The sequence below is a fragment of the Spermophilus citellus genome (genome assembly GCF_964194105.1).
Source record: "Spermophilus citellus genome assembly, chromosome: 3".
Taxonomy (NCBI): domain Eukaryota; kingdom Metazoa; phylum Chordata; class Mammalia; order Rodentia; family Sciuridae; genus Spermophilus; species Spermophilus citellus.
Window position 1 is genome coordinate 36,502,096 of NC_138184.1, and position 23,368 is coordinate 36,525,463.

The window sequence follows — 23,368 nt, forward strand, 5'->3', positions numbered from 1 at the left end:
GAGTTTTGAAAGATTGCATGACTTCTAGTATGAGAACATGAGAGTAAGTCATAAAAAGAATTACTAATTTTTAAATCTTTTATAGGTATATAAGGAACAGGTTTTAGAACCTATGCTAAATGGAACAGATAAAACACCAGCATTAATTTCCGATTATAAAGAATATCATACTGACACAACTGTGAAATTTGTGGTGAAAATGACAGAGGAGAAACTAGCACAAGCAGAAGCTGCTGGATTACATAAAGTTTTTAAGCTTCAAACTACTCTTACTTGTAATTCCATGGTAATGTGTCAGGTTTACTATTAATCTTTCTTGCATGTCATAGGGGTTTGTTGTTATTGGATTCATGATAAGAATGACTGTATGTAGGTTTGCATGCATGTTTCCACCTGTATAGTTGCTGAAGAATCTGGGGATACATTCCTTTCTTCATTTATTCATGACCCTTACTTTCAACTTTGTGTTTATATATCTGGGCATGAACACAAAGGATACACACACCTTCCCTGAAACTAAGTTGTAAGAGTGATTGTTGCAGGGTTTGTATGTGCCTCATGCCCATCTCTATTAGCATTTAACTATAGAGTATTTATCTCTTTGTTAAATCTGCTTTGTTAAACTTAATTTTTTTTCTTCATTAAACTTGTGTGTTTAATATGTATAATTGGGGAGTAAGATAAAAAGTTGATGTGATTATCCAAGTTATTTCTAATTAACTTTTAGATTTAAAAAATAGATTAAAAGAAAATAAAAATCTAGTAGTAGCACAGTGGCTGGAAAAAATGTCTGCTAAGAAAGGCTAATAGAAAAAGGAGAAAAATAATAGTTTGAATAAATGAGTTTTAGCACAAGTAATTATAAAAGGGTGTGGCAACTGCATATTTACTGAGTACATGAGGGAGGGAGAATTTTAATGTTTTTAAGCTTAGAGAATATGTTTTAGTTTGAAGCAAAAATATTTTGTGGTTTTTATAGCTAATTTAATAATGCTTTTTAAAAAGGACTTATTTTATCTATGAAAATTATTACTTTAAATATTTTCATAGTTTCTGAGAATTGACTTTATTGGTTTCTTGCAGCACCAAAGGAATATTTACAGAAATGTGCTTAATGGTTTATTTCTGTTTAATGGCTTTTAGGGGTACTAAGTGTGTTTATATGTGTAGTATGGTTATTCTAAATATTATAGATGACATATAAATTGAAAAAAATAGGAATTTATATTATCTAAAAAAAATCTTTTGCTTAGGTACTCTTTGATCATATGGGATGTCTGAAGAAGTATGAAACTGTACAAGACATTCTGAAAGAATTTTTTGATTTACGATTAAGTTATTATGGTTTACGTAAGGAATGGCTTGTAGGAATGTTGGGAGCAGAATCTACAAAGCTTAACAATCAGGCCCGTTTCATTTTAGAGAAGATACAAGGGAAAATTACTATAGGTAAGGTGCAACTTTTAAAATTTTGAACATTAGTTAAAATGGAAAAAAATCTTTATTAATAGAAAACATTTTTATCAGTAGAATATAAACAAATACAAGTTGAATCTCTTTTCTTGATCCTAACTTTATTTTTCCCTCACATAGAGAATAGGTCAAAGAAAGATTTGATTCAAATGTTAGTCCAGAGAGGTTATGAATCTGACCCAGTGAAAGCCTGGAAAGAAGCACAAGAAAAGGTAATCATTTGCAGAAAAAGACATTCAGAGAAGCTTTTACAAGCAACTTCCAAAACAAAAACCCAACCCCTAAATTTTAAACTTAGCGTTGATTGGTAAAGGTGCTGAGTTGTGTTTGGAGACTGAAGTCTTCTGTTTATCCACAGAACAGATACAGTACAGGAATTTGCAGTGCACAACCACCACTAAGCACTTTGCCAGTGTGACTCAACCAGGGCCTGGAGAAATGACTCCAGGTGTGAGAAGGTAGCTCAGTCTCCTTGGCCTTTTTTTTTTTTCTGAGCTTGCCATTAAAAGGGTGTCATTTGTGGTGGTGGTTTTTATGAGGTGCATGTATACTATCTTGGAGCCTGACTAGTAGCACTCAAAATCATTTGGCAATGTAGTCTATGATCACAATATGGCATCTGGTCACAGCTCACTTGATCTTGTTTTGGTTAAGACTGGGAAGTCAAGAAGCAATATAATTATTATTATAATACTTATTGAGCACCAAGTATGTACTCTATTCATTCTTAGAATTTTGGTCAGAGATTTATACTCTGGAACTTAGATTAAAAGTCTGATGTCTTATTATTTAAGTTGTCCATTTCAGATCATAAAGTAGTAATATTACTTCAATGAATAGAATATAGAAACTTTGAGAGTCCCTTAAGGAATTACTTACTTGATGTTATATATAATTAAAAGAAAAGATTGAAAAGGCAACATAGCATTGTGATTGAGAACAAAAAAGTAGAAAAGGAAGAAAATTTGAATTAACTTTTAGATATTTAAATGGATTAATTGAATATATGATATTGATAATGTTAACATCTCTTAAAGATAGTTATGATTGTAACATAACAAACTGAAATTTTAGACTTTCCTACACTTTAGAGTTCTCAACCATAATGTTTTCATATTTTCCATCAAATTACATTGAAATTCTGCATTTGTTCACATTATTTAATTTTTTTGATTTTTATAGTCAATAAATGCCATATATTAAAGTGAGTAAAACCAAAGTAAATTGATAATAGGCTTGTTCATCGTTTGAAGAAAATAGGGTAGAACAAGATGGGCAACATTTAAAATTAACATGACTGGAGCACTTTGGTTTCCTCTTAGTGTGTTTTATTGTTTTGTTAAACTCCAAATTATGGTTTCTGCATTACTTGCCCATGTTTGTATTACCATTGGTTTAAACTATATCTTTAAAATACTAACTAGAAAGCTAATGATTTTAATGCTTAGTTTGTAAGGGTAAAGGTGTCTGTGGCTTGAGAATGCCCTTCTGGTGAAAGTAGAATCTGTGGGTAAAGGCTAAATTGATTTAAGTAATCGCATTATCATCATCAAATTTTTTGGCATGTTGGCTATGTATACACTTGAGAAGGGGGTTCAGGTACTAAAAGCTATTGCTCTTAAAGAGTGTTCTTTTATATGAAGTTGGAGAAGAGAGTTAGAATTATAAAGGAATTAACTAGAAGATTGAGGCCTTTTCCTAAAATTTAATGGAATTCTGACATTAGAACTTGAAAATCCAATTTTCATTCATTTCTGAAGATGTTATTAGTTGTAGTCCTCTTAAGAATGAAATTTACATATATATTCATAGAGTACTCGTTTACAATATTTTGTCATTAAAAGCTATGCAGAATGGACTTCTCAAGTATGGGTTTACACAGGATTTTAAGGCGTCCTAATAATATTCTTCAGTAGTCTTAACAACCTAAGTTCTCCATAGCAACCCATTGTCTCATGAAAATTTTTAAAAACTGTAGAATACTTAATTTGTCATGAGTTATCTAGGCACTTACCAATCATCTATTAACTCAACAGCATTCCTTATTTGGCTTATGTTGCTTAATTGAGTTAGTTTCATTCCTATAAAGAAGCATATTGCTTTGCATTTTTAATTTTAATTTTTTTATTTCCAAAGTAAACCTTATTTTGTGTATATATACATTATTAAAACTTTTTAATTGTAAAGCTATTTTTTTTTCTGTTACCAAAAGTGAATTTTTTGCTTGATGGAGTATCATTTTTAATTATCATGAGTGCCTTAAACAACATAGATACATTTTATAAAATGTCTATTTTTAAACTGTTAAAGGCAGTGTCACCTAAAATAACTTTTGCTAAATTCATTGTATTTTGAAATTTAATATTAATACAGGAGGGATTTTTTTGTCAGTTTGTTTTTATGAAGAAGAAAAAATAAATAAAAACCTTATAAATTAAATCCCAGAAAAGCTCTGACACTTCTTACTCTAACCAACTCTTAAATTCTTGAGTGAATTTATTTTGAGTTCTCACATGAGTATTTTGCTTTAGAGAATTTTTATTAAGATGTCATCCTTATTGAGTTAATGTACTTTATTTATATTTATTACAAATAAAAACGTTTTTCTAGTGATATTCATTTGGGGTTTCAAATTTCTCATTCATTCACCAGTATAAAAATCTGACAACATGCAATGATAAAACATTAGTTCTATTCAATAATTTTTAAGATAGTGTCTTCTTAATTCATGACTCAGTTTCTGGGGAAAGCATCTAATTTTTCCTCAGATTTATGGGTGAATAGGAACTGAAGATACTTTTGCTTCTAAAGATTTTATTGTGCATCTTTAGAAAATCTTAATTTCCACCCTCTCTGTTCCTGATACTGGGGATCAAATCCAGAGCCTCACACATATGAGGTATGTGCTCTACCACTGAGCCATACATCCTCAGGCCTTAAACTTTTTTTTGTAGGAAATACAGGTTTATAGGTAATTTTGCAGATAATCTGGAATAACCCTACCACCCTGAAGGTGTAGCACTTGTATAATTTTTAAGTCAGTATTCAATAAATTAAACACTCATTTGATATTATATAGGACTTTAATATGAAGTTTATTATTTTTTACAGGCAGCAGAAGAGGAAGAAACGCAAAACCAGCATGATGATAGTTCCTCTGATTCAGGAACTCCTTCAGGCCCTGATTTTAATTATATTTTAAATATGTCTCTGTGGTCTCTTACTAAAGAAAAAGTTGAAGAACTGATTAAACAGAGAGATGCAAAAGTATGAACTTTTGTGGGTTAAATAATTTGAAACTATTTCAGTATTCCCCATATCTTTTTTCCTTTTCCAAATATAAGTATTTTGATTTACTCTTTATACATTTGAAAGTTATTGAATGTCAAACTCTACTACTTTTTTATTATAGGGACGAGAGGTCAATGATCTTAAAAGAAAATCTCCTTCAGATCTTTGGAAAGAAGATTTAGCAGCATTTGTTGAAGAATTAGATGTATGTTAAGTCTCTATTAAAATATATTTGGAAAACTATGTTTGTAAGATAAGAATGAAAACTTCTAAAATTATCTCAGAATTTCCTTTACCTCTGTTTCACTTAAAAGCTAAGTTAGCTCTATGCTAAGCTATAGAGCTACAAATTTATAAAGAAGTTATTTCTATTATGTGTGAATATAAATGTTAGAAATTTAGAATAAATTAATTCTAATACTTTCTATTAGTTAAAATTTCTTAACTGACTTCTAATTCAACTAATTGAGTCATTTTAATGTTTTCCTGGAAAGAGGTAAGATCATATAATTGTATATATAATTGACTTTGGGAGTGAAATAATAGTCTCTTTAGACTTAACTAGAAAAAAAAATGTTTTTTTTTTATTTCTCCAAGTAGAATTTCAATTTATAAATAAAAGAAAAAAATGTATACAAAAAAATATAAAATGCAAACCTTGTCTAAAATTGTCCACTTTAAAAATTAAGTTAATGGCAGCAATTTGAACATCTGATTTAGAATAGCAAAAGGTAAACTACAATTTGTTACTCATATATTACTTTTTGTAATTGTTTCACTGATTTATTGTCTACATGCTGTAGTTTTATTTTTATAGTTTGTCAGAATTAGAATTATTAACAAGTTTGATATATTACTTGCCTCATAGAATTTATGGAATTGTTTAGTGCTGCTATTCTAGTTTCCTCAATGATCTTTTCAGTGCTATAATATAAGTATACCTTGATTTATGCCTGTTAAATATTGTTCATTACTTATACTTCTTAAAAATTAGAGTCACATTTTTCCTGCTGGTTTATACATTACAAAATTAATATTGAACTCATGGATATATCTCAGATGTAGAGTACTTGCCTAGCATGTATGAGGCCCAAGGTTGGATCCCCAAAACTGTGGGGGTGATCCATTTAAATGAAGCAAGTCTATGTTAAAAGGAAACTTACTGCTCCTGATTAATATTAATGTATTTGATCAGTGAGTAATAGAATAAAACGGAAAACTTTTAGTGATTATTCCCATAAATTTCCTCATTACTGAAGACAACATTCAAAGCAACCTTAGTGGAAAAAAAATGTTCATTTCACTTTTAATTCATCACTTCATCTTATTATTATTAACAAAGTAGGTCCAAACAACTTATTTAAATTCTAGATGTAGTTATTCTTTAAGCATCTAAAACAATTTAGACTTAAATTTCATGTCTTTCTGTATCATTTAAAGTCTAATCATTATATTAGTTGAATATTATATGCTATATTTTGTGTAGTCCTCAAAGTGACCTTATCCCCACCCTAAATGAAAAAATATTATTATTAATCTATTATACAGATAAGGATCCAGACCCTAGAGAATTTAAGTAACTTGCTTAGAAAGGACTTATATCATTATGGTTAAGAACAAGTATTTATCCGGTGAGCCCCTCATCATAAAATGGGGATCACAGATATTTTTTTTTAAAGAGAGAGAGAGAGCGAGAGAGAGAGAGAGAGAGAGAGAGAGAGAGAGAGAGAGAGAGAGAATTTTAATATTTATTTTTTAGTTATCGGTGGACACAACATCTTTGTTTGTATGTGGTGCTGAGGATTGAACCCGGGCGAACGCGCTACCGCTTGAGCCACATCCCCAGCCCCACAGATATTTTTAATGCCTAGTGCATAGATGGCTCTGCAAATTATCCATCTAATCTATCTATCTGTGGGTACCATGGATTGAGCTCAGGAGTATTGGACCACTGAGCCACATTCTCAGCCCCATATATTTATATATATATAATATTTTTTTTTTTTTTAATTAGGGTGTCTCACTGAGTTGCTTAGTGCCTTGCTTTTGCTAAAGCTGGCTTGAACTTGTGTTGCTTAGTGCCTCCTGCCTCAGCCTCCCAAGCTGCTGGGATTATAAGTGTGCGTTACAGCACCTGGCCAAATTATTTATTTATTAAGGGTACATATTAGTAGTAGGAGTGTCAAGGTTAAAATCCAGGTCTTTGGTTTATTATATTATTTTGTTATAAATATCTCTTTAAATTAAATTATTGTTATAAATATCTCTTTAAATATCTTTCAAGAGATACAATTTTCCTTGTATCTTTCAAAGCTTGTTAATATTTCAAAGAATAATTTTGTAAAATACAGAATATATGACATTAATCTTGATTATGTCCTCATTTACTATTATTTAGAACCTCATAAGTTCAGTCTAAGAATCTTGAGACTTTTAATTTTTCATACTTTCTGATTTTGCATTTATGAACCACTATTACGACTAAAACAATGGAAATAGCTTTATACTTCTTAATAGAATTGCCTTTGTGTGATTTGTCAGACTTCTGATGATACCAGGTCATCAGAGGTCTTGGTCCTATAATAATAAATCTATATAGGATCTTAGAATTGGAAGGGATCATTTTAGTCATTTAGTCACTACCACCCCCTTGTATTAAAAAATGAGTTAGGCGAATTGGGGTTACAACTCAGGTCTTCTCACTTTCTTTCATTTCCTTCCCATTACTTAATCGCAGATTGAAAGACAAGCTTTATTTCTTAGTAAAATTTACTTTAATTTTTTATGCTGTAGTGTTTTATCTTTTCTAAGGAGTTGTTTATGCATCCCCTGTCCCCTTAAAATTATACTTCAGAAAGTGGAAGCACAAGAACGAGAAGATATTCTGGCAGGAATGTCTGGAAAAGCAATAAAAGGTAAAGTTGGCAAACCTAAGGTGAAGAAACTTCAGTTGGAAGAGACAATGCCCTCACCTTATGGGAGAAGAATAATTCCTGAAATTACTGCTATGAAGGCAGATGCCAGCAAAAAGTTGCTGAAGAAAAAGAAGGTATAATACATCTCTTGTGTTGGCTTATTAGTTAGTCTATTTCTATATTATGTAAGTATATATATCATTTTAATTTTTACCATGAGCTTAATAATGTTTTATTTTTTTCTAATATATTTTAGTTGTTATCAGGAAATCTTATTCTATGAGAGCAGTTGATCCATGGAAAGAACAATATATTATTGATCAAGGATCACATACATGTGAAAAGCTTCTTACTTAATTCAGGATTTTTTGTTTTTTTAAGATGGGTGTCTTACTATGTAGCCTAGGCTGGTCTTGCACTCCTGAGCCCAAGCAATCCTCAGTCTCCCAAGTACATGGGACTATAGGTGCATGCCCCTGCACCCAGTTTTAATTCACTTTTTACATGAATTATTCAGCACTCCACTCAACAACTTTCTAAATTAAAATCTTAGCACAAAAGAGCTTATTAGCTTTTAAATATAAACTTAATTTCTATATCATGACCAATTAAGGAACTTTTATAGAAGAAAGGGGTTTTTGGCTTTCAAATTAAGTTATCTTTTAATATTCATCTATTTATTTTTGCCTTTAAGTAGTAAGCACATTCTATGTAATTGGCACTTATAGGTGCTATTGAGGACTTTAAAAAAATGACATTTACTTGTCCTTGAGCAGGATCGCCAGGGTTAGCCAGAAGGAAAAATTGGAAAGAAAGTTCAGGACTGAGAAAACAGGATGTGCAGTATGTTTAGGTTAATATTTGTGGGCAGATTGATATTTTGGAGTCCAAGAAATATATATGTAGATATATAGGTGTGTATGTTGGTGGGGGGGTCCTGTATATGGATATAAATGTAGTGCATAGATAGATAAATTGATTTAACTACATATGTAGGTATATATAGGTAGATACATAAGTAGTTTGGAAAAGAGGATAGGTCTAATTAGAACTAAGAGCTTAAGTTAGAGTTTGGAGAATTTTCTGTACAGAGCTAGTATTTGAAGCATAGGAACATTGTGACACTAGAGAAGGCACTCTCTTCTTTTCTGATAAACTGAAGTCTTTACCACTCTCCTCTTGCTTTTCTCATCACCACATACACACTTGACTTTTTCCATAGGAAAATGGGTTTTCTTCTTTTCATTTGTTTTTAGCTGCAGTTCTCAGCACTCTTTTCTCCATTTTACACATCTTTTCCTTAAGTAACCACATGTTTGTTCAGAGCTTTTCCCACTTTCAATGATGATTTAAATCTATGTCCCTAAGCCAGGGGATATTTTCAGGAGTGCTAGGCTTACATAGCCACTAGAATGCCCAAACCCCTCAGACTTAGCACATCTACAACTGGACCTCTTGTTCTGATTTCAAAACCTGCTCTGTGCCTTCTCTTAGTATCTTAACTCACTGCCAGCACTAACCACCAAAAAATGTGAGTTTTCCCATTTAATCTATAAATATTACTGGCTGCCTATTAAGTAATTCCAAAATCCACATACTTACCTTGGTGCCTTTTGATACTGCTTTAGAATTATATAAGTTTTCTCTGAGTACTTTAAAGTGGTGGTCTTATCTAGTCTCCCTGTCTCTAATTAGTTGTGATTTCTGCTTTTTTTTTTTTTCACTTTATTCCTTTTAGATTTGTCTTTTACCACCAGAATGATATTTCTAAAAAGTAAGTGACTCTCCACTGCTTACATACAGAGTCTGGTATATAGTGATTTAATATCTACATGCCTTCTTATGTTTATACTCCAGGCTATTTTTTCTCCTCACTTTTCCTTGAATCACAGTAGACTATTTCCTGTGTTTAAAGCCAAATAGATCAAACATAATGTGGTATTTCATGCCTCTTTGCCTTCTGCTAGGGATACTCTTTACTACTCACCTAGCAAACTTACATGATTCCTTCAGAACTCAATCAGAAAGCCTTCTCTATGGACCCTTCCCTGACCCTGCATTCAGCAGTTTCTCACTTTCCACCTTGTGTCACTGCCTTCTGTATTTGTTATTTGTATCATAATGATTAGTCTTTTTCTATGCTTCTGCCTCCATAGTCTTAGGGTTGGGGACTTTGCCTTACAGTGCCTAGCAGTGCATGACACGTGTTGCTTATTTTCTTTCAATAATTTGAATGTCTTTTCTAGTCTATATAAGCCTTGACCATAGGAACTTACTTTGCAGGTGCCTTTTAGTGTACTTAGCTATTTGCAAGTTCTTTGATTATCAGATGACTTCTTGTAAGCATAAGCTGTGATCTCATTGAAGGTACCAGAACATTAGATTAGTAAGCAATATCATTTGCTTCAGATAAATAAAGTAAAACATGATCTGATCATAGTCATATTTTAGGGCCTCAACTAAATACAGATTAGTGGGATTTGTTATTACACATTCATACATGTATACAACATAATTTAGTCAATTTCATTTCTACTTTCCCTTTTTCTCCCTTCCTTTCCTCTCTCCCCTGGTCTCCTTCTACTCTACTGGTTTCCTTTCTATTTTTATTAGATTCCTCCCCTGGCCCCTACCTTTTTTCTCTCTAGCCTTTACATGAGAGAGAAAACATACAATATTTCATTTTAAGTTCAGCTTTTTTTGCTTGACATGATGTTTTCAAGTTGCATCCATTTTTTTTTCTGCAAATGACATAATTTCATTGTTCTTTATGGCTGAGTAAAAAATTCCAGTGTCTGTCTATTTCACATTTTCTTTATCTAATCATATGTAGACAGGCACCTAGGCTGGTGTGAAATGTGCTACTATATCATGGGCATGCATGTATCACTATAGAATGCCGACTTTAATTCTTTTCAGTAAAAACCAAGGAGAGTGATATAGCTGGGTCTATAGTGGTTCCATTCTTAGTGTATTAGGGAAGCTCCATATTGATTTCCATCAAGGGTCACATTTTTAAAGAACACACTTGATATAAAGAAGCTCTCTATTAAGTGGAAGTATATTTCTAAAATATTTAGTGTTAATTTATATATATATATATATATATATATTTATGATTTAATTTTCTTTTTAATATGTAGGGTGATCTTGATACCACAGCAGTGAAAGTGGAATTTGATGAAGAATTCAGTGGAACACCAGTAGAAGGTACAGGAGAAGAGGCACTGACCTCATCAGTTCCTGTAAATAAAGGTCCCAAACCCAAAAAGGAGAAAAAGGAGCCTGGTGAGAAATTATTGTGTGTGTGTGTGTGTGTGTGTGTGTGTGCTTGTGTGTGTGCGCACGCGCGTGTGTCACATACACACAGAGAACATTATGTGTACCGGGTATTTCTGGAGTTTTTAAGTTGTGCTTTTTAAAAAAAAAAAAAAAGAAGAAGTTGCTAGTAGTTGAAGTAATATTTTCAATTTTCATGAACATTTATTATTTTATAATGAACTGTTCATTATAGTACTTTTATTTGTACTAATTACATTTGTATAAATACTTCTGTATATCTTATTACTGTTGTTTTGCTTTTAGGTACCAGGGTTAGAAAAACACCTACATCATCTGGTAAACCTGGTGCAAAAAAAGTGAAGAAACGGAATCCTTGGTCAGATGATGAATCCAAGTCAGAAAGTGACTTGGAAGAAACAGAACCTGTGGTTATTCCAAGAGATTCTTTGCTTAGGAGAGCAGCTGGTATAATGATATGTTTCATATTTTTTGTATATTATATAGTTTGAAATTATTAGTATTAGCTACGTTGCTAAAGCTATAGTAAGACAAAAGAAGTTATAGTAAGACAAAAAAATTCTAGAATGATCTTTTCTAGTAAAGTTGGACACACATTTTTCTAAAGTAAATCATATTTTCTTCTTGAATCCTATAGAGTTTGGGATATATTCCCTCCATAACTTTTTTAAGCTACTTGGTTTTTTAAAAAGTGCATTAGAAGTATGTCAGTGATGGATTAGAAGACCTTTGTGCTTTTGTTTTTATTTTCTACCAGTTGTGTCATGAAAAATTTCCTCCTAATTTAAGAATTTTATTCTATGCACATAGATCTCTTAGATAATCCCAGAGATAAGATTAAACTATAGAATCCCATTTTGTTATTTTAAATTCCTGTAAGCATGTGACTTGATCCTTTCTGGATATACATAAACTTGAAGTATTCAATTAAAATATGATGTATTTCTTGTTTTATCAATTCTTCTCAAATTTTGTAAGTCCTAATTTATTTAAATGAATGATGCAACATTGTGGTTATGTAACTCTGGTAGATATATTTTTAATTATATGTCAGGCCTTGAAATTTTGATTTTTCGGGCTGGGGATGTGGCTCAAGCGGTAGCGTGCTCGCCTGGCATGTGTGCGGCCCGGGTTCGATCCTCAGCACCACATACCAACAAAGATGTTGTGTCCGCCGAGAACTAAAAATAAATATTAAAAAAAGAGAAAAAAGAATAGTTTAAAAAAAAAAGAAAAAAAAAGAAATTTTGATTTTTCTAATCATTAGGTGATTGAATTTCTTTTCCTAATGTACATATATATAGGTGAAAGAACAGAGGTAACATAAGTTACATGAAAATTTAATAAAGTGCTTCAAAATGTATTTAGGCTTTTCCAAACATGAAAAATGAAATATAAAATTTCATAGCATACAAATGTTTAAAAATTTTATTCCATAAAACCTAGAAATTATAAAACTAGCTTACATTATACCAGTGTCTTTCCCCATACTTGGTATCTTTTTGCATTATATCAAACTATTGTTTTATTATCATATTGAGGTCTTATGTTTCCTGTCTTTTTCATTTATCTGAAATTTACTGTCTTTGTTATTTTATGGTAAAATGAACTTTGAAGATAGGTTTTCTCTTAGCCTCTTTAGATTAAAAACTTCTATTTTTTTAAAGAACTACAAAAATTGTCATTTGTAACCCCAGAAAATGGAAAATAGTAGTAGTAATTTGTACAGTGGTTATAGGCGACAAGGCCTTTTGACTACTTTTTGTTTTTGAGTAATATTTAAGTATAACAAATAGCATCCTAACCAAATAGTCCTATCAGTTTGTTTTAATATGCAGCATTGTGTACCCTCCAGAAAAGTGTAAGACAGATTATAACATTTTGAGGCCAAAATTGTTAGTTTTTGTTCTCTTAATGCGTGTCTTTTTCTTTGTGTATTTAAAAATATTTCATGTGGATAAAGCTAGGATTTAAATTAACATTCTTTTGTCTGTTCTTGAGATGGGATCTCACTATGAGATGGGATGGCTGGACTCAAGCCATCCTTCTCCTTTAGTCTCTGGAGAAGCTGGGACTCCAGGTCTGTACCACCATGCCTGGCTAATATTTATTTTTTATTCTTGTAGCTGAAAGACCTAAGTACACATTTGATTTTTCTGAAGAAGAAGATGATGATGCTGATGATGATGATGACAATAATGATTTAGAGGAATTGAAAGTTAAAGCATCTCCCATAACAAATGATGGGGAAGACGAATTTGTTCCTTCAGATGGTTTAGATAAAGATGAATATACATTTTCTCCAGGCAAATCAAAAACTACTCCAGAGTAAGTAATGAAGCAGCTGCTGTTTAATAATATGATATAGTTGTTTTAGGCTTTTGCCAAAGATCTTATAGTGAGTTCCAAGAAATTATGATTCTAGGTAAGATTTTCTTCATGAATTAATCTTGTTAATATTGTAGCTATTCCATAGCTATTGCTGTAGTTTATGAAAAAAAAAATTGCCATTCCTTCCTCTAAAGTGCCTAACAGTAAATATTTTAGGCTTTGCAGGCCATATGGATTCTGTCATAGCTACTCATTCCTGCCAGTGTAATGAGACAAGAGCCATAAACATTATGTAAATAATTGAGTATAGCTATTCCAGTAAAATATTATTTACAAAAATACACAGGAGGCTCATGGTATATTGTTGGATAACTCTTGATTCTGAGAAAGGTTACTAAAATTTTCAAATTGAGAAGTTTGTTTCTTCCCTGAATTTGGCCTTGAACTTTTTTTTTCCTTGCTTTTAGTGACTGTCAGTACTAAAATTCAAGATATAAAGTTTGTGAACTATTTGAGGTTTTATAAAGTATTTTTTTCACTTAAAATAATTGGCCTTGACCAAATTCTGATATAATTGCCTACCTGTGGCCTAAGATAAGAGATTATTGCCTGCTCTAAGGGGGATTCTGTTTTCTCCTTGGGTCTTTGCTAATAATTTGCTGATGTCAAATTCTGGAATGATTATTTCTATCAATCATAGAATTTTGTTTAATGGTATTTTGAATAACTTTAAACCATTGCTCAGTTCTTATTTTATGTTAAATTATTGATTTATCATGTGTGTCTGTGTATGAACATGGTTTGTGTGCAGGTATGCACACTGGTGAAAAAGGTTTTTTGGTCCTGTCTTTAACAGAAAAAGAGAAAGAAATGAAAGAACAAAAGTTTTACTCTGTGATAATAATCCTGCAATAACTTGTCAGGGTTAAAAGCAGACATTTTAATTATATCATCTTTGTGGTGTTTATTTTCTTTCTAATAGAAAATCTTCACATGACAAAAAAAGTCAGGACTTTGGGAATCTCTTCTCATTTCCTTCCTACTCTCAGAAGTCAGAAGATGGTATGCTCATTTAGACATCTCATTGTTAATTATTATTGCTGTGTTTGGTTGGAGAGAAATCAGTAGATAAATCATTAGGTCAGGATTTAATTTCTGAATAATTTATGAGTAGGGATCTACTTTTTTACATTTTTCTCAGTATATTAAGGTTTATTTACTTTTCCTGAGGTGATTTGCAACTGATTTGGTTGGAATAGGTGTTATGGAACATTTAATATAGATAGACAGATGCTAAACTATTTATGTATAGAGTATTGATATAGTGTTTTAATAATGAGAGAAAAGAAATATAAAAAAAATTTTGGAAGATGAAAAACTTGATTTTCATGGCATTGTGAAGTTATCAGGGTACCAATATAGATGTAGATTTGTTTTACTACATTCTAGTAGCTAAGAAACTAAAACCTTCAGAGGAACAAATTTAAGCAGGGTGTATTTTTTTATTTCCTGTGTTTCTTAATGTGTGACATTTTTACTTACTTGATTCACTGTCTTACATTTTTAAGTACACGTATATTTAAATACACACAGACATTACCTAAATTTGGTACATGTTTTATATGTATAGATAGATGTTCATTTTAACAACATGTCAAAATCATTATGTATAAATATTCACTTAATCCAAGTAGCTATTTTAAAATTCTTGCTATGGTTTGAGGGAGGAAATAATTGATTGCCTAATTATACTAATTTGTGTATAAAAATTAACTGAAGGTAAGTCTGCATGCATGCCTTTTAATTAATCTCCAGTGATTTATTGATTTTAAAAATATGGAATCCTACTCTTTTATATTTGAACATTATTACTAATGTTCCTGAAAGGTTAGTGGTATTATTTGTTTAGATACTAAAATAACCAATGGAGTTTTTCATATATCATTTTAAAATAAATCAGCAGTATATATATTTTTAACTGGTCAGTTAGGTTTTAAATGATTAGTTTTGGGGTACTACTCTATGCATTTCTGTATTGTTTCACAGCAGAGTTAATATTTTTGAGGTATAACATTGATATATTTTTTATTTTCAGCTGTTTGTGTATTGTGGATTATATGATCACAAAATAGAAACTTACAAGATCAATTATCTAGCTAAAGAGAAGTCATCAGTTAAAAGAATCAAAGTTTACTCAGAGGTCTTTATAGAATCTCTTTACTAAAAACAGCTTTGAAATTTTTAGATTCAGCTAAATTTGACAGTAATGAAGAAGATACTGCTTCTGTTTTTTCACCATCATTTGGTCTGAAGCAAACAGATAAAGTTCCAAGTAAAACAGTAGCTGCTAAAAAGGGTATGTGCTTTTATTTGATTGTGTTAAACATTGCATAAGCCATGTAGGGATAATTGATGTAAAATGAAATTTAATATAATTTGAACTATTTGTGCTAGGATAACTATAATAATGTTAAAGTTTAAATGAGTATAAGGAGAATCTCTCATTTTAGAAAATGGGAGACAACTATTAAAATGTTTACAACACTACATTTTAAAGCTGTTATAATTATTGAATGCATTGATATCTAAAAGTAGTTTTCTGGTAAAGTTCCTTGTTAGATTTTTAAAGTGGATTGAAATCTTCTCTTATTCTAGTAGCCTGATTCTCTTATCTATGTCAGTCTTGCCTCTACTCCTTATGTGACAGATTGGTTAGTTCAGTTAGGATCCTCTTTTTCTCTGTGAGTCATGTAATTTTCTTCTTAGCCTTAGATCATCCATGAAACACCACGTTGATTTATAAATCTATTTCTAGCACCAAAGTATATACCTTGGTCTTTTTGAAGGAGATCAGTATTGGTCTTTTGTGTTTGGAAGACAATACTGTACTTTGAAAGATAGATTTAACTGAGATGCTGTATAAAACAACAAATAAACAATACAGGCTGTTACCTAAGGATCTTAAAAATCTACACCATGCCACACCATTATATTTACTTGTGTGTCGAGTGGAGCAGAATAACTATAAAACTCCCTACTTAAACTATGAATATATTAAGGCAGTGGTGACACTGATTGGCTATAAAAGAGTTTCTCTAGCCACACTGGGTTATATACCCATATCCGGTTGCCCTTAGCTCTTCAGTACCCATTGACCAGCATATACATTCTTTGCTGGAGGAATTTCTCTTTACAGTTGTGCTGGCATATTAATACTTTCCTGCCCTCAGCTATGCTTAGTTGAAGGCAGGAAAGTATTAGTTCAGTGACTGAACTATTACTATGAAAATAATTGACCCAAGTATTCTGGCCTGTAAATAGCTTGGTGCCCTTACCTCTCAGGTAATCGAACTCTGGGATATATGTTTTATACTGGTTCCTCCAAATTCTCCCTCTAGTGTTCTTCCAAAATATAATTCCCATAAAATATTTCAATAAGAAGACACATCATGTCTCACTGAGATTTTCTGTATTAGTCCTAAATTACATGTATTATTATACAAGTTAAATTCTGTAATCCCAGTTGTTTATGGCAAAAAGGCAACCTGTATATTCAGATAATTAACTATGTTTGTCTGGTAGTGTTGAAAATTCGACTGCACTACAGGTTTGGAAAACTTGCCGAATAAAAACATAATCCCTGTTACCCAGCTTTGTCACATTTTTGTTCCTACTGTAGGGAGCCTCAAGATTCTTGTGGTAGATTTAGTCATTAGGATTCAAAGTGGGGAAAAACCGTAGTCTTTGGCTCCTACCACCATAAAGAAGTAGAGTTCCTTGGATGGGGTTATAGCTGAGCCATAGAGCGCTAGCCTCACACATGTGAGGCACTGGGTTCGATCCTCAGTACCACATAAAAATAAATAAAATAAAGATATTGTGTCCATCTTAAAAAAAAAAAAAAAAAAAAAAGGGAAGTGGAGTTCCTCCTGCTGTTGTCTAGTGAGGGTACCTTATCTCTACCATCTTAGATTAAGATTAGGAATAAATACATTTTCCATAGACTCAGCACTGATTTTTAATTTTTAATAAAAAATCTGCAATTAATTTATCTATTCAATACATAGATTTCCAAATTAGATTTTACTACACGAGTAAAAATTAATGATCAGTTTTTATGAAGAACTATAGATGAAGCTAAAAAATATACTTTATTTTTAAAACAAAATACAACAAAGTAGAGACCTTCTATCTGTTGTCTATTTATCTAGGATTTTCATGTATTTTTTTTCCCTTTCTATTCATTATATTTGAGGATTCTATAAAAATGTGCTTTTCTGGGCTGGGGCTGTGAATCAGTGGTAAAGCGCTTGCCTTGAACCTGTAAGGTACTGGGTTTGATCCTCAGCACCAGATAAAAGTAAATACATAAATAAAGATATTGTGTCCATCTATGACTAAAAAAATATTTTTTTAAAAACGCTCTTTGCCCATTCTAACTTATTTTCAAAACTAGAACTTAACATGTAGTTGTATTTGGATTATAATTTGTCAGATGTTAGTTTTTTGTCATAATTATATTATATTTAAAATTGTTTAATTCATTTTAATGGCCCTTAAAATATCTCAGTTGAATTATTTAAAAGCAAATTACACATAATTAAATAAAAAGCAGGTTGTCGTCTATAAGAAATTGTTTGCCTTTACACTGGCATCAAGCAGAGAGAGACCATGTTATTTAGGGCCACTCCATTTTTTGTCAGCAGTAAGAAATTTCATTGTTTCAGAACTCACTTCAGCTATTTTGTTGATCAGTATATTACAATGACCGATGAAATGGATATTTGCTTAATAGGAAAACCATCTTCAGATACAGGCCCTAAGCCCAAGAGAACCCCCAAACAGAAGAAAGTAGTAGAAACTGTGAACTCTGATTCTGATTCAGAATTTGGCATTCCAAAGAAGACTACAGCACCAAAAGGTGAGGCTTATCTTCATATAAACCTTTAAGATATGCCATCTGGAAAAGATTGATTTATTTTATTGGCTTTAGAGAGTCTGGATACCTATTTTATTTTAAGCTGCTTTCCTCCTCAATAAGCAGTATGTCTAAGAATCGGTATTGAGTTAGAGCCTAAAGGAAATAAAGCAATTAGTCCCATCATTTTGTTATACCCATTAAAACACAGAGATTTAACTAGTTTAGTTAAGAATTCCTAAGAATTGTTTAAAGACCTCTGCACCTAACTCACTAAATGTTGTTATTAGAAAGGCAAATTGGGATTTAGCACTTACGAGTCCTAGATCTAGCCCACTTCAATTATCTAGAAAACAAAATGGCTATACTCGGGGCCACACAAGGAACTAGTGCCAGTTCTTCCTGGTACCCTTTCTTTGCCTCCAGAATGGAAAGCCCTTAAAGATATTGAATATATATGTGAGACTGAATATATATATGAGGCATAACACTCAGAGTAAGTGCTTCAGCCTTTTATAAAACTAAAGAATATTTTCATCAATGTATTTTTTTAAGTATTGGTTGGTAAGGACTATAAAACTACAGGGAAACTAGGGCGCATATAAGTATAAAAAAGAATCATGGACTGGGACAGGGGAGGTCAATACTTAAGGTATACACAGTTTGAAACCTTCACAAATTTAGAAGTGCTACTTCATTGATTAATGAGATCAACTATGATATCCCAAGATTATTTAGGCTGTCTTTTCTTACCAGTACAGTGTAGATCATAACTATCATGGCATTTAAGATTTAGAAGTGCAATTTATTTTTCTTTCTTCCTCCAATGATGAAAATAAGAGGTTACGTAGGTTTAAAAATAATGTTGAATGTAGTGAGTGTAGGTTTGACAATAAATATGGATTTGACATGTTATTTTTTATAATTAATAGTGGGGAATTTATTCTAACACTGCTAATCTAAGTGGGATCTACAGTTTTACTTACCTGTGATAAGTATAATTGAGAATAAGCATCTTGTGTTAATTAAACATGCTATTAGTTTTTTAGTAATTCATGTTTTATATTTTTAAAAGTATTGTTCCAGAACAAATTGGAAATTAAAAGAAGTTTTTACCATCATATGTAACTTAAGCACTCTTGAAAGGGATTTCCTTCCCAGGCCCAAGGACCACATACATAAAATGCCAGTATTTTATTATCAGGGGCTTGGTCATTAAAATTTGTCTCCAGGATTTTCCCACTAGTTTAATAAATGTATTTGTGAAATATTTTTTAGTCATACTGACACAACAGAATTAAAAACCAAAGTGTATGTCTTCTTGGAGATCAGATTACAGTGCTGCATCGATTGGACATGCCTAAGAAATGATGTTTTGCATTTGTTTTTATGTTGCATTTACCCTTGGGAGGAAAAAACCTTTTGTATTATTTTAAGGTAAAGGCCGAGGGGCAAAGAAAAGGAAAGCTTCTGGCTCAGAAAATGAAGGTGACTATAACCCTGGCAGGAAAACATCTAAAACAACAAGCAAGGTAATAAAAAATGTTATTTTAGTGCATAACCATGCATCTTATTTAAGCTGATCTCTAACTGACTTAGTTGACTTATTATTGTCTTGTAATATCTTGAAACCTAGCACCATATCAATAAGGGGCTTGTATACAGTTGAATAATTACAAAGTATAAATTTATATAATTAGCACACTTATCTAAAAACTAGACCTATTAATTAACCTCCTTAGAATCTTCCTTTTCATCCACTGAGCTGTAGTAGTTATATCTTATTTGAAAAATACTTTCTTTTTAACTTGAAAGATTTGTGGCTAATTTTCTCAATTAACTGACCCTTTTCCAGAAACACCCTTTTAAAGGTAAATGAGTGACATCAGATGTTTCTCCCCACCCTGTTTTCTCTACCTATTAGAACTTAGAAATATAATTGTGTACATTTGTAACTTTGTGATACTTTTTACCTCTTTCATTCAGTTGCCTTCTGTGACTCTTCTATATTTTTATAAACTGTTTTACACACTGTACATCATGTTTTTCTCCCATGTATTCTTGATACATACTCAAAAAGGAAGTTTGAACTTTTACTAGTGTGGGCATTATGCGTATTTGTTGGGTAATATATAATATTTATTTTCAGAATCAATATTAAATATAGAAAACTACCAAGGCTACCAAGGTGGCAAATTTTGTATTGAATCCTTTTATTCCTTCCCAAATGGGTTTTAAGGCTTAGCATTACAATTCTGATTTTCAAAGCACCTTTATTTGTAATACTTTTTAAATGTAAGTGGAGTGGATGTAATAGTTTTTAACACTATTTTCTTTTTTAACTTGGGTTTTAAATCAAAATTCTAGAAACCGAAGAAAACATCTTTTGACCAGGATTCAGATGTGGACATCTTCCCCTCAGACTTTACTTCTGAACCACCTTCTCTGCCACGGACCGGTCGGGCGAGGAAAGAAGTAAAATATTTTGCAGAGTCTGATGAAGAAGAAGATGTTGATTTTGCAATGTTTAATTGAGTGCCCAAAGAGCACAAACATTTTAACAAATACCTTGTGTTGTCCTTTTGTCTTTTCTGTCTCAGACTTTTGTACATCTGGCTTATTTTAATGTGATGATGTAATTGATGGTTTTTTATTATTGTGGTAGGCCTTTTAACATTTTGTTCTTACACATACAGTTTTATGCTCTTTTTTACTCATTGAAATGTCATGTACTGTCTGATTGGCTTGTAGATTGTTATAGAATATCGTGCATTAGCACAGATTTTAATTGTCATGGTTGCAGACTACAGACCTGCTTTTTGAAATGAAATTTAAACATTAAAAATGGAACTGTGTTCTCTGTCTCTTTACTGAAGAATAAAAAATAGTAAAAGCTCCCACACACTTTTAAAATAAATATATTTTATTCTTTGCCAGGAGACTCCATGGAAAAAGGTAAACAGTATATGAACATAGAAAGCATTGTTAAACAATCTCAATGTACAAACAGAGCCAGTGAAAGTACATCACAGACTTACTAATATATAAAAAAAAATCCACTAGTGCTTAAATGAGAACTAATAAACTGACACTTGTATCTGTTAACCACTCTACCACAGCTTTCACTCTGCTTCATAGTGATTGAACAAGGTCAAAGGAGGCAGATTCAATGCCCATGCCTTTTGGGAGTTAATGTTAGCCCCTTGGCATTAAAAAAAAAAAAAAAAAAATCCCAATATCAGGCATGAATCAGGAAAGACACTAGTTACATGGTCCAGGTGGTAGACCAGCCTAATTATCCCATGAAATTTTCCTAATGGCTTGTGAAACAGGTAAACAAAAACTTATTAACACTGAAAAGTGTTTTTGCCTTGAAGGCTATCATTACTGTAAAAATGTATTTTTTTTGTTTTGTTTTTATTGTGAATTTGTCATTAAACAAGTAATAAACCACTTTTAAGTTAAAGTGACATTAACAGTTGAACAAATGACATTTGATTAACTGAACTGGCAGTTACACTGATACAGAATTCTCTTCTGCTAGTGCAGTGAATTTGTATACTTTTACTGGGCAACATGAAATAAAAGATGCAATTGAGAGCATCAAAAAGAGCAAGGACAAGCTTCCATACTAACTAAATTAGAATACCTTGTCATACTGTACAATAGTCCTATTTCCTTACCTTGATGTCTTGATTATCCATGAAGAAAGCAAGACACTGATCTTTTTGAACCTTTCTTAGGTGGACACGTACAGTAGTCTATTTCATAACCTTGGTGTCTTGGTTACTGAGTATGCAAGACAAAAGGAAAGCACCAAACATACAGTTTAGAAAGAACAGAGCCGTACTTCTGTATGTACAAAGTCCTCAGAAACTTAACCAGGGCTAACTCATTTTGACTGGGTCTTTGCCATGCAATCTTGACTGTTCAAAGAGGAAAATAGAAGCTTTTAGTTAGTTTCTGGTTGCATGAAATGGCCGATTTTTAGAATTTGAAAAGTCTGTATTTCTAGGTAAGTTACACAGTGAGGAGTATATATATTGATACATACGAAACTTCTTGGTCCTTCTTGAATTTTAATATATTTTCAGTCCAAAAACTAAGCAGCAGTAAAAATGTTTTTCCTTGCATTTTAAATCCCGGAACTGAAGGTACTGAGGAATGTTTGAAGTAGCTGGGAAATGTCTTATTGCACCAGTGGTGACTGACTGACCCCACTGTTTTCCACTGAGCTGGGTGAAATACTGGGACTGTGCTCTGCTGTGTTCCCACTTGAACTTGGGGTCAAGGGTTCATGTCCTTCAGAATTCTCCAGCATTTCCTGAATAAGAGGTGGCATTGATCCAGGAATTTCCATTTTCAATGTAATTACACGTTCTGCACCTTTTCAAAAGAGATAACAGAAATCTGGTTAAGATAAGGACTCACAGTAGATTAAAAAGGGACCAACTTTTCATCAACTTTAACAAGGGTGTTTCCTCAGACTATGGAAGGTGTTATAAAATAGATCAGTGGCTTTTATCTTTGTTGAAAATGATGCATCCATTACTGTAGTTCTCAAATACAGACATGAGTACATCTGGGAATATCATCCAGCAGAAGTGATGTTAATGCGTTCTGTAGTTTGACGCCCACTGGGTTCTTTGGGGGTGTGGCTCTGGAGATGTAACCCAAAGGCACTTTACCACTGAGCTACATCCCCAGTCTTATTTTAAATTTTGAGATAGTTGCTTGGATCCTCAATAAGTTGCTGAGGCTGGCCTTGAACTTGCTCACAGCTTCCCATGCTGCTGGGATTACAGGCATGTGCCACCATGCTTATCTGCCGACTAGGTTCTTAACGAGCTCACGGTCACAGTGGGCTGACAGAAAGCCTGAGTTTATGGCCGCAGTAGCTGATACTATTTCTCCTCTTGAAACAGAATATTGTTCAGGCAATACGTCCCAGAGGCTATCCTAATTTTACAAGAGTAAAACATGTTTGCTTTACAGAAAAGCAGCAGAGATGTGGTGACATGTTTACTTTGATAGTTCCAATGCTTCAGTCAGTTTCGGGAGAAAGCGTAATTCACAAAGGTACGTTCCCAATAAAAGATGAGACTATCTTAAAAATGAGACAGTTGAAAGAATGCCAACT

The 23,368-nt window shown here is 32.2% G+C and overlaps 2 protein-coding genes across 4 annotated transcripts in view; one reads left to right on the plus strand and one right to left on the minus strand.

The window, feature by feature from the left end:
• The window catches only part of TOP2B (DNA topoisomerase II beta), a 58,243-nt gene extending 37,160 nt beyond the window's left edge, over positions 1–21,083 (plus strand). For both annotated transcript variants that reach the window (XM_081286685.1, XM_081286684.1), the window contains exons 23-36: positions 86–286; positions 1,254–1,449; positions 1,594–1,685; positions 4,585–4,740; positions 4,886–4,969; positions 7,619–7,813; positions 10,823–10,967; positions 11,265–11,426; positions 13,106–13,307; positions 14,293–14,372; positions 15,556–15,666; positions 18,106–18,231; positions 19,666–19,760; positions 20,596–21,083. In XM_081286685.1, coding sequence (XP_081142811.1) covers positions 86–286; positions 1,254–1,449; positions 1,594–1,685; positions 4,585–4,740; positions 4,886–4,969; positions 7,619–7,813; positions 10,823–10,967; positions 11,265–11,426; positions 13,106–13,307; positions 14,293–14,372; positions 15,556–15,666; positions 18,106–18,231; positions 19,666–19,760; positions 20,596–20,763 — 2,013 coding nt within the window. In that variant the 3' untranslated portion in view covers positions 20,764–21,083. The remainder of the gene's footprint in view (positions 1–85; positions 287–1,253; positions 1,450–1,593; positions 1,686–4,584; positions 4,741–4,885; positions 4,970–7,618; positions 7,814–10,822; positions 10,968–11,264; positions 11,427–13,105; positions 13,308–14,292; positions 14,373–15,555; positions 15,667–18,105; positions 18,232–19,665; positions 19,761–20,595) is intronic.
• A 139-nt stretch (positions 21,084–21,222) lies between these two features.
• Positions 21,223–23,368, minus strand: part of RARB (retinoic acid receptor beta) — a 171,479-nt gene continuing 169,333 nt past the window's right edge. For both annotated transcript variants that reach the window (XM_081286686.1, XM_081286687.1), the window contains exon 8: positions 21,223–22,614. In XM_081286686.1, coding sequence (XP_081142812.1) covers positions 22,418–22,614 — 197 coding nt within the window. In that variant the 3' untranslated portion in view covers positions 21,223–22,417. The remainder of the gene's footprint in view (positions 22,615–23,368) is intronic.